The following is an 11,787-nucleotide window of genomic DNA, read 5'->3' on the forward strand; positions in this document are numbered from 1 at the left end:
GGCGTCAATACGGCCCCGTCGACGCCCCGAGGTAGGACAAAAGGACATATGCAAGATGGAAGATGCAGAACGCCGATCGAGCGAAACGACAACGGAAATTCGTGATACATTTGACTACAAGAGTACTGCAAGACTTTTGCCATAGGGGTATTATGCTCTTTCTTTTTCCCGCCGTGCCGAACCGTGCCGTGTGCGCCTTGCTGAAAAGTACAGTACAGTCGAAAAGAGGGACGAAGGATTCGGAGAACGTATACGCTGCTTCATCTCACTCTGCCCACAGAGGAGCTTTTGCAGTCACCTTGCAAGGCCGTCAGATACATTTAGCCGGTATTGGTGGTGGTGATTGGAGGACGAACCGCAATTCTCATCGAGTCTATATTCTCTGCTGCCGCGGTTAGCATTGCTCTTGAGCCAGCTGGGACGGTCTATCCTACACTGCAACCACATTCGGCTGGCACCTCTTCTGCGTCTCCTGGTACTTTGTACACCAGGCCCGGACAGTGTAGCGGAGATGAGAGCACTTGTAGTGTACTTGGGTGTAATCGCACATGCCGACGAGCAACGACTGGGTGGCAGTGTGAATGGTCGGAGGCTTGAAGAAGAAACGAGCGTAGGCGACGATGACTGGCTGGGGATATTTGCTGGAGTTGCTTCTTCAGAAGGATCGGGGCGGCGTAGACGCGCCGGACCGTCCCATATTATAGTTCTGCAGCGTCACGGCAGCAGAGGCAGTGGGCTTACGGCGAATAAGGTACGGCATTGCGGGCGGGACCGTGCTATGGGCTGTCTATAGAGCTGGCTCTGTTACGACGCAGCGAGGCATTTGCTGTGATTGCTCAGCAGTACCAGCTGCGCACCCGGGTGTCCGAGCGGAGGAGGCATTTGGACTGCGAGTGGAGTGCCTGTTTGAAAGTAGATCCGCTTTCGGCGACCTGCGGATCGCTGGGGATGGGTCGAAGGACACATAGTACAGGGTGTACTCGACTAAGGTGCTTGCGCGTAAGAAAAGGTGAGGTGACGACAGAAACGTCTGACAGGGTTCAGGCGGTCGCGGAGGGCGGTGGAGGAGGAAGCGGATGGGGGCAGCAGCTCGCCTCGGCGCTAGCTGCACCAAGCTTACCGGACTGCTCGCAGGGCGGGCTGATCTGCGGCTACGGTTCCACGTTGGCCGCAAATGCGGTGCGTGGGATGGTGGCATGCACTGTTGTTGTGTCTTGCACTCGGGCCCAGTGGGGTGAGGCTCCACGCATCCGCTGTCTGGGGTCCCTGCACGCGACTCTTCCATGGCATGCCTTTAGCACGGCCGTTAATTCCTCCTCTCCAGCCCGCATCCGCTCAACGGTCTTGATCGCCGCCCTCTCCATCACCTTCTCTCTTCCTGAAACGCCCTCTCGGCGAGCGCCTGCTGCGTCGGCCGGCCAGCGCTGCCCCGTCCCGCGTCCCGCTCGGGAGCACACAGGAGGCATCCGCAAACCCGCCGGTTGCGCAATTATAGATGCCGTGCCGAGTCGGACGGGCCCGGCTGCGCAACATGACATGCTTGTCTATGCGCCGCTCGCGGATTTTAGAAGTCCATCCACCTTGAATTTGCCGGGCTCGCCGGGGGCCTGTCCTACGGCCTCACTCGTGCGCGGAGGCATCAACATCGACTGCTTGGGGCTGCTTAATGTTTGGGATAGATATAGCCGACCACGGTCGATTGGGGAAATTCAATATGGGCCTCGTGGTCGGCGGCCTGTAGATGGACCCTGTCGGTGCAAGGGCGCAAGAGGAAATTCCGGCGTGCGGTCCGCTCAGGGCTACGCTGATATCATGTATACTCGTATAGATACCCAGTCGCTCGGTTCCTGCACGGCATGAGTCGTCCGCTGCGCTGAGCGCCACTCAAGTGCCGACAAGAGATGAGAGGAACGCGGAAGAGTCTGGTAACGAGTGTCCATCCATGGTTCTGGCGTCGTTGGTCGACCCGTCGTCTCCACAGTTCCCCTCTGTACTGCCCTCGATGAGGTCGGTGATGGCAGAGGAATGCAAGATCGAACGATGGGATGGGTGCACGTACGCTCAATGCGCGGGAATCGCGCGAAGGCTTCCCATTTGCCGCATGGACGAGCAATAGACGCACTCTGGAACGGTTCTGGGCGCGTCATCCCAGGGCAAGACAGGAAGGGGGCGCCACGGGTACAGCATCAAGGGTTCGGAATGCTGGCTGCGTTCCTTAAGTCCCAGGGTGGGCACTTCGAGCACCTCCCTTACACCGCCCTCTTCCGCTCTTCCCACCTCCTCAACTTCAGCGATCATCAGACACGCGTCGGGCCTCTATTCCGCCAAGGTGTGAATGGCCAGGTCCATCCGCACGGAGCTGCCAATGCCCGCATTCCAGGTTCAGTCACACTCAACATGAGGCGGCCAATAGTGGTATGGGTCACTCACCTCATGGTCTGGTCAGCTGAATAGGCAGACACATCAGTCTGACCGACTGTGTCCCGAGTTCCGAAGGCGGTTCGATGGCTTTTCTGGTCCCAATATTGGGAGCTCCTCATCGTGGATGGTAAAGATTCAGGCTGAAGAGTGCGTGGCAAGGAAGATAAAAGAGCGCTAACGGGAAAGGCTGTAAATCTTCTCGGAACGATTGGTTTGGCACCCTACCCCGCCAGTGAAGCGACCATCCTTCTGGTCAGGAAGAGCGTAGAGCGGCTATAACAGCTGGAGTATTACCTGTATTCGGTCAGGATGTAAAAACATGGTCGCATCAAGACGCCGCTTCCACCTATCATCCACACTGTCTCGGCAACTACTGTTCGACCGTTGGCGTCTTGCTGCCGGATCGTAACTGCAGCCACTGCCCACTCAGGTCAGAAAGGGGCACAGCCTTCGTATGGCATGATGTCGCCCCGAGTATAGCGCAGAGCGAAGAATCCAATGGCGAAAACGCAGGAGGCCATTTACGGAATTATAAGACGTCAATTATTGGATATATCAAGAATTCCCATTCGCCTCCTCAGTGTCAAGCCAACCCCGACACATTTCCACAGCTCGTCCCCACTTTTTGAACATCTTGGAGCTCTCTTCCTTGGAAATATTCGGCTCGAAGATCATGCGGTCTTTCTGGTTGATCTCTTTGAGCTCGTCGAACTCTTTCCAGATGTCGACTGCGAAACCTGCGGCGATGGCAGCACCGAGGGACGTGGTCTCACGCATCGCCGGGCGATCGACGGGAATTCCAATGATGTTGGCTTGCGTCTGGTTTGGCGGGTTAAGCGACAAGCTTCAAGGGGCGGGGGTTGCAACAGGTTGCGGACACCTACCTGCATACATAAATTGGAGTTGCTCATACCCCCGTCGACTGCCAGCTCGGCAAGCTTGTGGCCACTATCGAGCTCCATGGCGTCGAGGATGGCCTTCGTCTGGAAGCAGGTCGCTTCAAGCGTTGCGCGGGCTATATGTCCACGTTCGGTATGTTGCGTGATGCCAAATATTGTCCCTTTGGCATCATCAATCCAGTACGGCGCAAAAAGGCCACTGAAGGCCGTCACGAAGACACAGCCACCGTTATCCTTCACACTCGCTGCAAGGTCACTGATCTTGTGAGAGTGGGTGACGAAGCCAAGGTTATCCATCAGGAACTTCACGCCACTTCCCGCGACAGCAATGCTCCCTTCGAGCGCATACACGGGCTTGCGCTCACGTCCGAAGTCGTATGCAATAGTCGCCAGGAGGCCATGCTGGGAAATCACAGGCTTTTCGCCCACGTTGTACAACAGGAAGCATCCGGTACCGTACGTATTTTTCGCAGAGCCTGGCGTGAATCCTTGTTGACCGACTAGGGCTGCAGACTGATCTCCTAAGCATCCTGCGATCCGCAGCCCCTTCAGGGGACCGGAGGCAAGAGACCCATATGATTCCGGACACGAGGATGGCACGATCTTAGGCAGCCTAAGCTTTTTGCGGTCCAGTCGGAAGAAGTCGAGGAGCTTATCATCATACTGCACGGAATGGAGGTTCATGAACATGGTCCTGGAGGCGTTGGTGGCGTCAGTGACAAAAACGTCTTTTTCCTTGCCTCCGTTCAGATGATACAACAGGAAGGTGTCGATAGTCCCGAACGATAAGCGCCCCTCATCATACGCCTTGCGGACCGCATCGACATTATCGAGAAGCCACAGGAGCTTGACCGATGACGGATAAGTCGAGAGCGGGAGTCCACAAATGTCTTGCAGTTGGTCGGCGCCTTCCCGGGTTTTCAGCTCCCGCACCAGCCCCTTGGTCCTGGTATCCGGCCAGGCAATTGCGTTATGTAAAGGCTTGCCGGTGTGGGTATCCCACACCACCGTGGTCTCGCGCTGGTTGGTTATTCCGATTGCTTTGATGTCGGCGATATCATGACCCTTGTCGATAAAAGCATGCGTAGCCTTCTCTATGCATTGCTCCACAGTCTCCAATATCTCCATGGGGTCATGTTCATGCCACCTGCACCACTACTGTGAGCATTACGAGCCGCAGCTATAGCTTGACAATACTGACCCGGACTCGGGGTGCATCTGCGTGAACTCGATCTGATGCTGGGCGACGGGCTGTCCCGTGCCGTCGAAGATGATGAACCTCGTGCTCGTCGTTCCTTGGTCGATGGAGCCGATGTAAAACTTCTTCAGTTTCTTCTCGTCCAGGTGCGTCTCCGCAGAGCCGTTGGTGGTATTCTCCTTGGGCACTGGCTGCGGGTCTGGGTCGGCCGCTGAGCTCTTTTCCATCGCCATGGTGTCTCTTCTGCTCTTGCTCGAAGCAAAACTACCGGAAAATCTTCGTATCCAACAGGAGTAATACTTCCGGCCAAAATGGAAGGTTGCGACCTGGCGCGTTGCGAGAGAACTGCCTTTCCGAGTCGGTGGTGGTCGCTGTTTGGAGGGTTGTGTTCGAACGCGCCGAATGCTAAAAATTATGGCAAGAACATGGGAGGAAGCTGAACTGAATCGCAAGACGTTGATGAGGTCATATTGTGGAGGAGCAGGGTTCGGATCTGCATGAACTAGAAGGATTCGCGGTGGTGGTCGCGGATGACGCTGGGGGAGGGGGTGTTTACTTAAGGCGGGGGCGGGGAAGCTCTCGATCGATATATGCCTAGCCCTGTCATGTGCGTCCGCCCATTTTTCGTCTCAATGGCCTCCGTCGCGCGCTAAATAAGGATAATTTTCTAATTCTTGCAGCTGTCAATGGAAAGAGCCTTGGCTTCTCGAAGCAGCATGCGCATTTCCGCCCTCGTCAACAGTCGACGTATGGCCCAAAACCATGGTTCACCGTCACGTCTCCCGACTCCTCGCAAATCGTAACGCAAAGACTACCGTTCTTACCTATTGAGACGTCCGCGCGAGTATCAAACCTGGGAAAATGTACGCTATCATTAAAGATAGTCCGAGGGAGCGGCGACCCAAATTCCACATTGGAGCATATAAGGTCATTTTTCAAGTATGTTACATTTCACCAATTTTGATGGCTATGCACGAAAACTAGCACAAACGAAGAAAGACAGTGTAAAGCCTCATGCCGGAAAGCTTATAGTCGCGGTCATCGCATCGAAAACGGAAATGCAAGACGTAAAAATGCCCGAAAATAGGACGGAACCACCAGAGAAGGAAACACTTTCAACCAGCTCGCACGACCTGAGACGGAACCCCTCACGAGTCCTCGGAGATCTCCGTAGAAGTCCTGTTTCGAACTTCATTCGCTCTACTCTTCGGACTTCTCTTCAGACTCGTCACCACCCTCGTCACCACCCTCGTCACCGGCCTTAGCCTCGTTTTCGACCCGGATGGCCTCTTCTTCCTTGGCCAGTCTTTCCTGAGCGCCTTCACGGAGAGTCACAGCCCTGTCTACCGCGCCGGGAATCCGATGGACCTTGTCATCCGCAACCTCTCCGCGACCGATGAGACTGACGACGATGCTGGCACCGACGATGAAAGTAAGAACAAATCGGTAGATGGCGTACCAAGAAGGTGTCCAGCCCCTGTAGGTAGCCCGGGTGTCGACGTAGTACAGAAGGGTGAAGGCCATGAACTGAGCGATGAGAGCGTACTCGACGGGCATCAGCACAGTGGGCCATGCGACAGCGGGTGCTACTACTCCGATTGCGTAGCGTTTATAGCCATGGGTGCCGCCATAATTGGCCCACTCGAGTCCCCAGTGGATTGCGCCTAAGAACGAAAGGATCTGAGCCCGTTAGTGTCGGTAGGGAGGACTGAGATGTAGGAGAAACTCACCACGGCGCCGTATCCGATCTGCAAGGGTTCAAGAAAGTGGAGGAGAGTACTGGCGTTCTCTGCAGACAATATGTATCCGTATCCCGCAACAGAATGATTAAGCTCCCACGCGCAGTACACGGTCGAAAGAGACGTGGCCAGGTACGGAAGGACTCCGGCTAGGCCAATCACGTAAGCCTCTCGAGGCACTTCGGCGAGGCTGAACGTCTCTCTGATGGTGCCCTGGCATCTTTCAGCGACTATTTCTACGATTGGTACTATAACGGGATTCTTACCAGATCATGCTTGATGCCCGCGGTCATATCGACCTCTCGCTCTGGTGTATCTGCGCCGACCTCTGAAAGTATGGGATGAATGCTGGAAGTAGAAGAGACGGTCTCTGGTGTGGGCTTGATCTTCTCTTGTGCGTATCTACTCTCAGCCTGCTTCTTCTCGTCGGAAAGTGCGCGGCGGAGCACGGCAGCCTGTATGGGCTTGAGCGGAGCCACTAGGGGTATCTGGGGCCGCTTGGAGGTGATGGAGCTGAACTGGGTCCTCCATTGCGCAGTAGGAGCGGCGGCTCGGAAGCTGGCAGCTGGACGAGCGATTGGCGCAGCAATTGACCGCAAAGCCAGGCGAGTGGCTCCGGTTCGGAGCATTGTGATAGCGACCTTGCGGACACGACGGCGACTGATTCAATTGAAGAGAAGAAAGCTGCGCTCGAGCTGAGAGGAAGAAGAGAGGGTCGCTCGATGACGGGTGACAGCTGGGTCGACCAAGCTCCAAGAGCTCCCCGCATAACCCAGGGCCGGAACAACAAATTTCACGGTGACGTCAGTGGTTCCCGAGTCATGTGATCGTAAAGATACCTAGCTAAGTACATACCGCAACAACCCCGGAGCAGCGGGAATGTGCCGGTCCGAGTTTTGCTTTTGAGAAGCGTTGCAGAGACGAAGCAACTACCCAGGAGAGTATGCTAGGCCGAAAGGACTCCGAGATTGCTTTGGACATCGGGAGAGGTGGCTTGGATATAGGTAGCAAGCATTGTCAGCGGTGTCGGAGTTCTACGGCGAGCAGTGATTGCATTTCCTGGAATTAGAGAACAAACGACGCAGAATGAGTATGCCGCCAAGCGGCGATTGTGGGTGTGTGAATGATGTCGCTGTTGCGTGGATAACATGGATGAAAGGACTGCACCTTCATGCCCGGAAATGGATCTGAGGACTCGCCGTACAAGTAAGATTGATTGGCTCGTCCATTGCACGCCCCCGCGAAGGCCTCTAGGGTAGCTGTTGCGCACGTCGTTCTATCCGGAGAATTCCACACCGTGAAAGGCTGCCTGGGCTCATGCACAAAGGTAAATTGGATGAGGCGGGGCTCGCTTGCGTCACCGCTTCGAGCTGGCGGGGTCTGTGGAAGGGCGGCAGCAGAGAAATTTCGAGCAACAGCGCGCACTCCTACTCGACGGGCGCCAGAAAAGTGAGTGCGGGCTGCAATCGCTGCTGCGTAGTGAAATTAGTGATTATTTGCCGCAACGCAGCGTCAGGCAGCAGACAGAGTGGGCCGACGAGGCTGCGCGAAGGGCGTAGAAGCTTGTGGTTGGCCGGTGAGCCAGATCGAAACTTCCAGAAGAGCGTCCGAAAAACTGCCTCGCAAGCGATACAAAAGGCTCTCCGCCGCACAATCCGCCGTTCTCTCCCACTACACCGAACACACAATTACAACTTGCGCACACTCTCAAGTCCGACTGACTTTGTGAGCTCTCCACTGCTGCTTCTACAACTTCTTTGATACCCATACCCACCTCATCGACCCCGCAGCAAGCACACCCCCAACCCACATCATGGCCCCCGCCGTCGGTATCGACCTGGGAACTACCTACTCCTGTGTAGGCATTTTCCGCGATGACCGCATCGGTACGTTCCTACCCCTGTCAGAGCTGTCTCTCTGACTCGATTGCTTCGAGGACTCATGCTAACGAATCTCCAGAGATCATTGCCAACGATCAGGGAAACCGCACGACGCCGTCCTTTGTTGCCTTCACCGACACCGAGCGCCTGATCGGAGACTCCGCAAAGAACCAGGTCGCCATGAACCCCGCCAACACTGTCTTCGATGCGAAGCGCCTCATCGGTCGCAAGTTCGCCGACCCTGAGGTGCAGGCCGACATGAAGCACTTCCCATTCAAGGTCATCGAGAAGCAGGGCAAGCCTGTCGTTCAGGTCGAGTTCAAGGGCGAGACAAAGACCTTCACCCCCGAAGAGATCTCTTCGATGGTGTTGACCAAGATGCGCGAAACTGCCGAATCCTATCTTGGAGGCACAGTTAACAACGCTGTTGTCACAGTCCCCGCCTACTTCAACGACTCCCAGCGCCAGGCCACAAAGGATGCTGGTCTCATCGCCGGCCTAAATGTCCTCCGTATCATCAACGAGCCTACTGCGGCTGCTATCGCCTATGGTCTTGACAAGAAGGCTACCGGCGAGCGCAACGTCCTCATCTTCGATCTCGGTGGCGGCACCTTTGATGTGTCTCTCCTCACCATCGAGGAGGGCATTTTCGAAGTCAAGTCAACGGCTGGTGACACCCACCTGGTACGTTTTCACACTCCTTTTACTTCGAAGACTATATGCTGACTCACGCCTCGCAGGGTGGTGAAGACTTCGACAACCGACTCGTGAACCACTTCGTCTCTGAGTTTAAGAGGAAACATAAGAAAGATCTTACGACCAATGCTCGTGCTCTGCGTCGTCTCCGCACTGCTTGCGAGCGTGCCAAGCGCACACTCTCTTCCTCGGCCCAGACCTCGATCGAGATTGATTCCCTGTATGAGGGTGTAGACTTTTACACGTCAATCACTCGAGCACGCTTCGAGGAGCTCTGCCAGGACCTTTTCCGCTCCACCATGGAGCCGGTCGAGCGTGTCCTCCGTGACGCTAAGTGCGACAAGACGTCTGTCCACGAGATCGTCTTGGTCGGAGGCTCCACTCGTATCCCGAAAATCCAGAAGGCAAGTTCCCAGGTCACATATGCCATGCCATGTATGCAATGCTAACACGTGTATAGATGGTCTCCGACTTCTTCAACGGCAAGGAGCCCAACAAGTCCATCAACCCCGACGAAGCTGTTGCTTACGGTATGTACCCTAGACCCCCTCTGTCCGAACGTCCCGCTAATTGTAACTAGGTGCCGCTGTCCAGGCCGCCATCTTGTCCGGTGATACTTCCTCGAAGTCGACCAACGAGATCCTACTCTTGGATGTCGCCCCTCTTTCCATCGGTATCGAGACCGCTGGTGGTGTCATGACGCCTCTCATCAAGCGCAACACCACCATTCCGACTAAGAAGAGCGAGGTCTTCTCCACTTTCAGCGACAACCAGCCCGGTGTGCTCATCCAGGTCTACGAGGGTGAGCGTGCTAGGACCAAGGACAACAACCTGCTCGGGAAGTTCGAGCTCACCGGTATTCCGCCTGCGCCTCGTGGAGTTCCGCAAATCGAGGTTACGTTCGATGTTGACGCCAACGGTATCATCAACGTCTCAGCTCTCGAGAAGGGAACAGGAAAGACGAACAAGATTGTTATTACCAACGACAAGGGCCGTCTATCCAAGGAGGAGGTAAGTGCTTTGCGCATGCCGATAAATACGAACTGTTACTAATGCACTCTTAGATTGAGCGGATGTTGGCCGAAGCTGAGAAGTACAAGGCCGAAGACGAGGCTGAGGCAGCTCGTATCTCTGCCAAGAACGCTCTCGAGTCATACGCCTACTCGCTGCGCAACACCATGAACGACTCCAAGGTCGACGAGAAGCTCGATGCGTCCGACAAGGAGAAGCTGAAGTCCGAAATCGACAAGATCGTGGCTTGGCTCGACGACAACCAGCAGGCCACCAAGGACGAGTACGAGTCACAGCAGAAGGAGCTTGAATCGATCGCCAACCCGATCATGATGAAGTTCTACGGCGCTGGCGGCGAGGGTGGTATGCCCGGTGGCATGCCCGGCGGTGCTGGCGGCTTCCCCGGCGGTGCTCCGGGCGGTGGCCACTCCGACGACGGCCCGACCGTCGAGGAGGTTGACTAAGCGGATCGCTCAGCATCTGAGTAGTCTTCTTTGTCTTTCCTTCGTTTGGCTTCAGCATAGAGGGTCCTTTCTTGGGTGGCGGTTATCGGAGTTTCACGGCTGATAGAGCCTTTTTCTTCCTCGGGTTTCCTTCCATTGCATTGGACGAGTCATGACCACGATTAGGCTGGAAAAGTTTCTTGACAGGTGGATGTATGTACTCTAATGAGGTGGATCTTGAGACTGTTCCCTCAGAGTAAAATGAGAGTGATATAATTTCAACACCAAGATGCCCTGCTTGCTACAGTGATATGTGATGTGCTTGAGTTGAGATTATATATTTCGATGGACCTCTGGGTATCTTGGAGGTTGCCTTATACAATACACGCCGACTTCGCTGTCTATGAAACTCCCATAACATAACTTAACACAGCGCATTTCAGAAGTGCGTTGTGATAGCTAAGCAACGACATGCGCAGAGGCTGAGAAAGCGCTGCCTCACCCAACTCTAACACATACCATATCCCACCAAACAAACCCCTCCCGTCCTCCCATCCACCCCTCTCCACTCTCCACTCTCCACTCCCATCCATCAGCTCAACTCAGCTCCCGCTCCCCTCCACCCGTCTCGCCTCCTCCTCCGCCTTCCCAAACGGCGCAACAACCATCTCCTCCGGCATCCGCCGCCTCTCCCACACATCCTCGCTACTGGGCTTCTGCCGTATCCGCTCCTCCTTCTCCCGGTACCGCGCCTGAATCGCCCGCGCTCGCGCCTCCGCCGAGCTGCCCTTCAGCGCCATGCAGAACCGCCAGTCTGCCCAGTGCTCGCTGCAGCTGCGCAGCTGCCCGTACCGGTATATGCTGTTGAAGTGCCCGCCGAGCGAGCTGCAGTAGAAGGCCGCGTCGAAGGCCGCGCGGCAGGACATTGTGGTGGGGAGCGTGGGGTCGTAGTCGGAGTCGCCGGGGGTGGAGGTGGTGGTGGCGGAAGGGTCTTGTGGAGGGGTGGGGGATGTGCTGGGGCTGGTTGTGGTGGTGGGTGAGGGCGCGAGGTGCGGGAAGGCGGCGTGGAAGTCGTCGGCGTCGGCGTCTGGGGGTGAGGAGGGCTTCTGGATGGGGGCGGAGGGTGTGATCGTTGCGGGGGGAGGCGTTGGGTCTGGCTCTGGCTGGGACGCCGGCTTCTTGCTGCTCGGGGACGAGGACCATAACCAGCCCATTGTGTGTCTTGGTGTAGGAAGTCGTGGTTGGCTTCGCGGGGGTTTCTAGGGTCGGAATGGCGGTTGTTTAGCTGTTGGGGTGCGCCAGGAGGTATAATGCGAAGCAATGGGTGTGGTTTGGATCGCCGTTCGAGAATGGGAGCTATGACAGGCCAAATTTTTGGGAGCGATCGCGACTCCCAATTGGCGACTTGCGTAGAGGGCGCGGAACCAAAGGACTGAGGTGTGGACGCGTGTAACACGTCTAGTCGTCGATTATCGACGCTGAATCCCGGAAGATGTTTGA

At 56.0% G+C, this 11,787-nt stretch overlaps 6 protein-coding genes across 6 annotated transcripts; 3 read left to right on the forward strand and 3 right to left on the reverse strand.

Moving 5' to 3' along the window:
- Positions 1-646: 646 nt before the first annotated feature.
- BU26DRAFT_325128 (uncharacterized protein) lies at positions 647-1,943 on the forward strand. The gene has a single exon (XM_033822106.1). The coding sequence runs from the start codon at positions 949-951 to the stop codon at positions 1,858-1,860; it is 912 nt and encodes a 303-aa protein (XP_033682972.1). The 5' UTR covers positions 647-948; the 3' UTR covers positions 1,861-1,943.
- A 1,033-nt stretch (positions 1,944-2,976) lies between these two features.
- On the reverse strand, positions 2,977-5,058 carry BU26DRAFT_551399 (glycerol kinase; the record flags this gene model as incomplete). Its single annotated transcript, XM_033832099.1, has 3 exons — positions 4,522-5,058; positions 3,306-4,467; positions 2,977-3,240 (listed from the first exon to the last, which is right to left on the reverse strand). The coding sequence occupies exons 1-3, from the start codon at positions 4,749-4,751 to the stop codon at positions 2,977-2,979; spliced, it is 1,656 nt and encodes a 551-aa protein (XP_033682973.1). The 5' UTR covers positions 4,752-5,058.
- Positions 5,059-5,718: 660 nt separating this feature from the next.
- Positions 5,719-6,886, reverse strand: BU26DRAFT_505742 (uncharacterized protein; the record flags this gene model as incomplete). Its single annotated transcript, XM_033826868.1, has 3 exons — positions 5,719-6,198; positions 6,249-6,470; positions 6,524-6,886. The coding sequence occupies 3 exons, from the start codon at positions 6,884-6,886 to the stop codon at positions 5,719-5,721; spliced, it is 1,065 nt and encodes a 354-aa protein (XP_033682974.1).
- A 344-nt stretch (positions 6,887-7,230) lies between these two features.
- BU26DRAFT_324856 (uncharacterized protein) lies at positions 7,231-8,218 on the forward strand. The gene is made up of 2 exons (XM_033822105.1): positions 7,231-8,115; positions 8,217-8,218. The coding sequence occupies exon 1, from the start codon at positions 7,575-7,577 to the stop codon at positions 8,016-8,018; it is 444 nt and encodes a 147-aa protein (XP_033682975.1). The 5' UTR covers positions 7,231-7,574; the 3' UTR covers positions 8,019-8,115; positions 8,217-8,218.
- BU26DRAFT_531456 (heat shock protein-like protein 70) lies at positions 8,071-10,308 on the forward strand (the record flags this gene model as incomplete). The annotated part of the gene is made up of 6 exons (XM_033831027.1): positions 8,071-8,143; positions 8,217-8,821; positions 8,878-9,237; positions 9,294-9,363; positions 9,414-9,844; positions 9,898-10,308. 6 exons carry the CDS (start codon positions 8,071-8,073, stop codon positions 10,306-10,308), a joined length of 1,950 nt encoding a protein of 649 aa, XP_033682976.1.
- Positions 10,309-10,889: 581 nt separating this feature from the next.
- Positions 10,890-11,501, reverse strand: BU26DRAFT_505744 (uncharacterized protein; the record flags this gene model as incomplete). Its single annotated transcript, XM_033826869.1, has 1 exon — positions 10,890-11,501. One exon carries the CDS (start codon positions 11,499-11,501, stop codon positions 10,890-10,892), a length of 612 nt encoding a protein of 203 aa, XP_033682977.1.
- Positions 11,502-11,787: the final 286 nt, after the last annotated feature.

Source organism: Trematosphaeria pertusa (genome assembly GCF_010094035.1).
Source record: "Trematosphaeria pertusa strain CBS 122368 unplaced genomic scaffold BU26scaffold_8, whole genome shotgun sequence".
Classification (NCBI taxonomy): Eukaryota; Fungi; Ascomycota; class Dothideomycetes; order Pleosporales; family Trematosphaeriaceae; genus Trematosphaeria; species Trematosphaeria pertusa.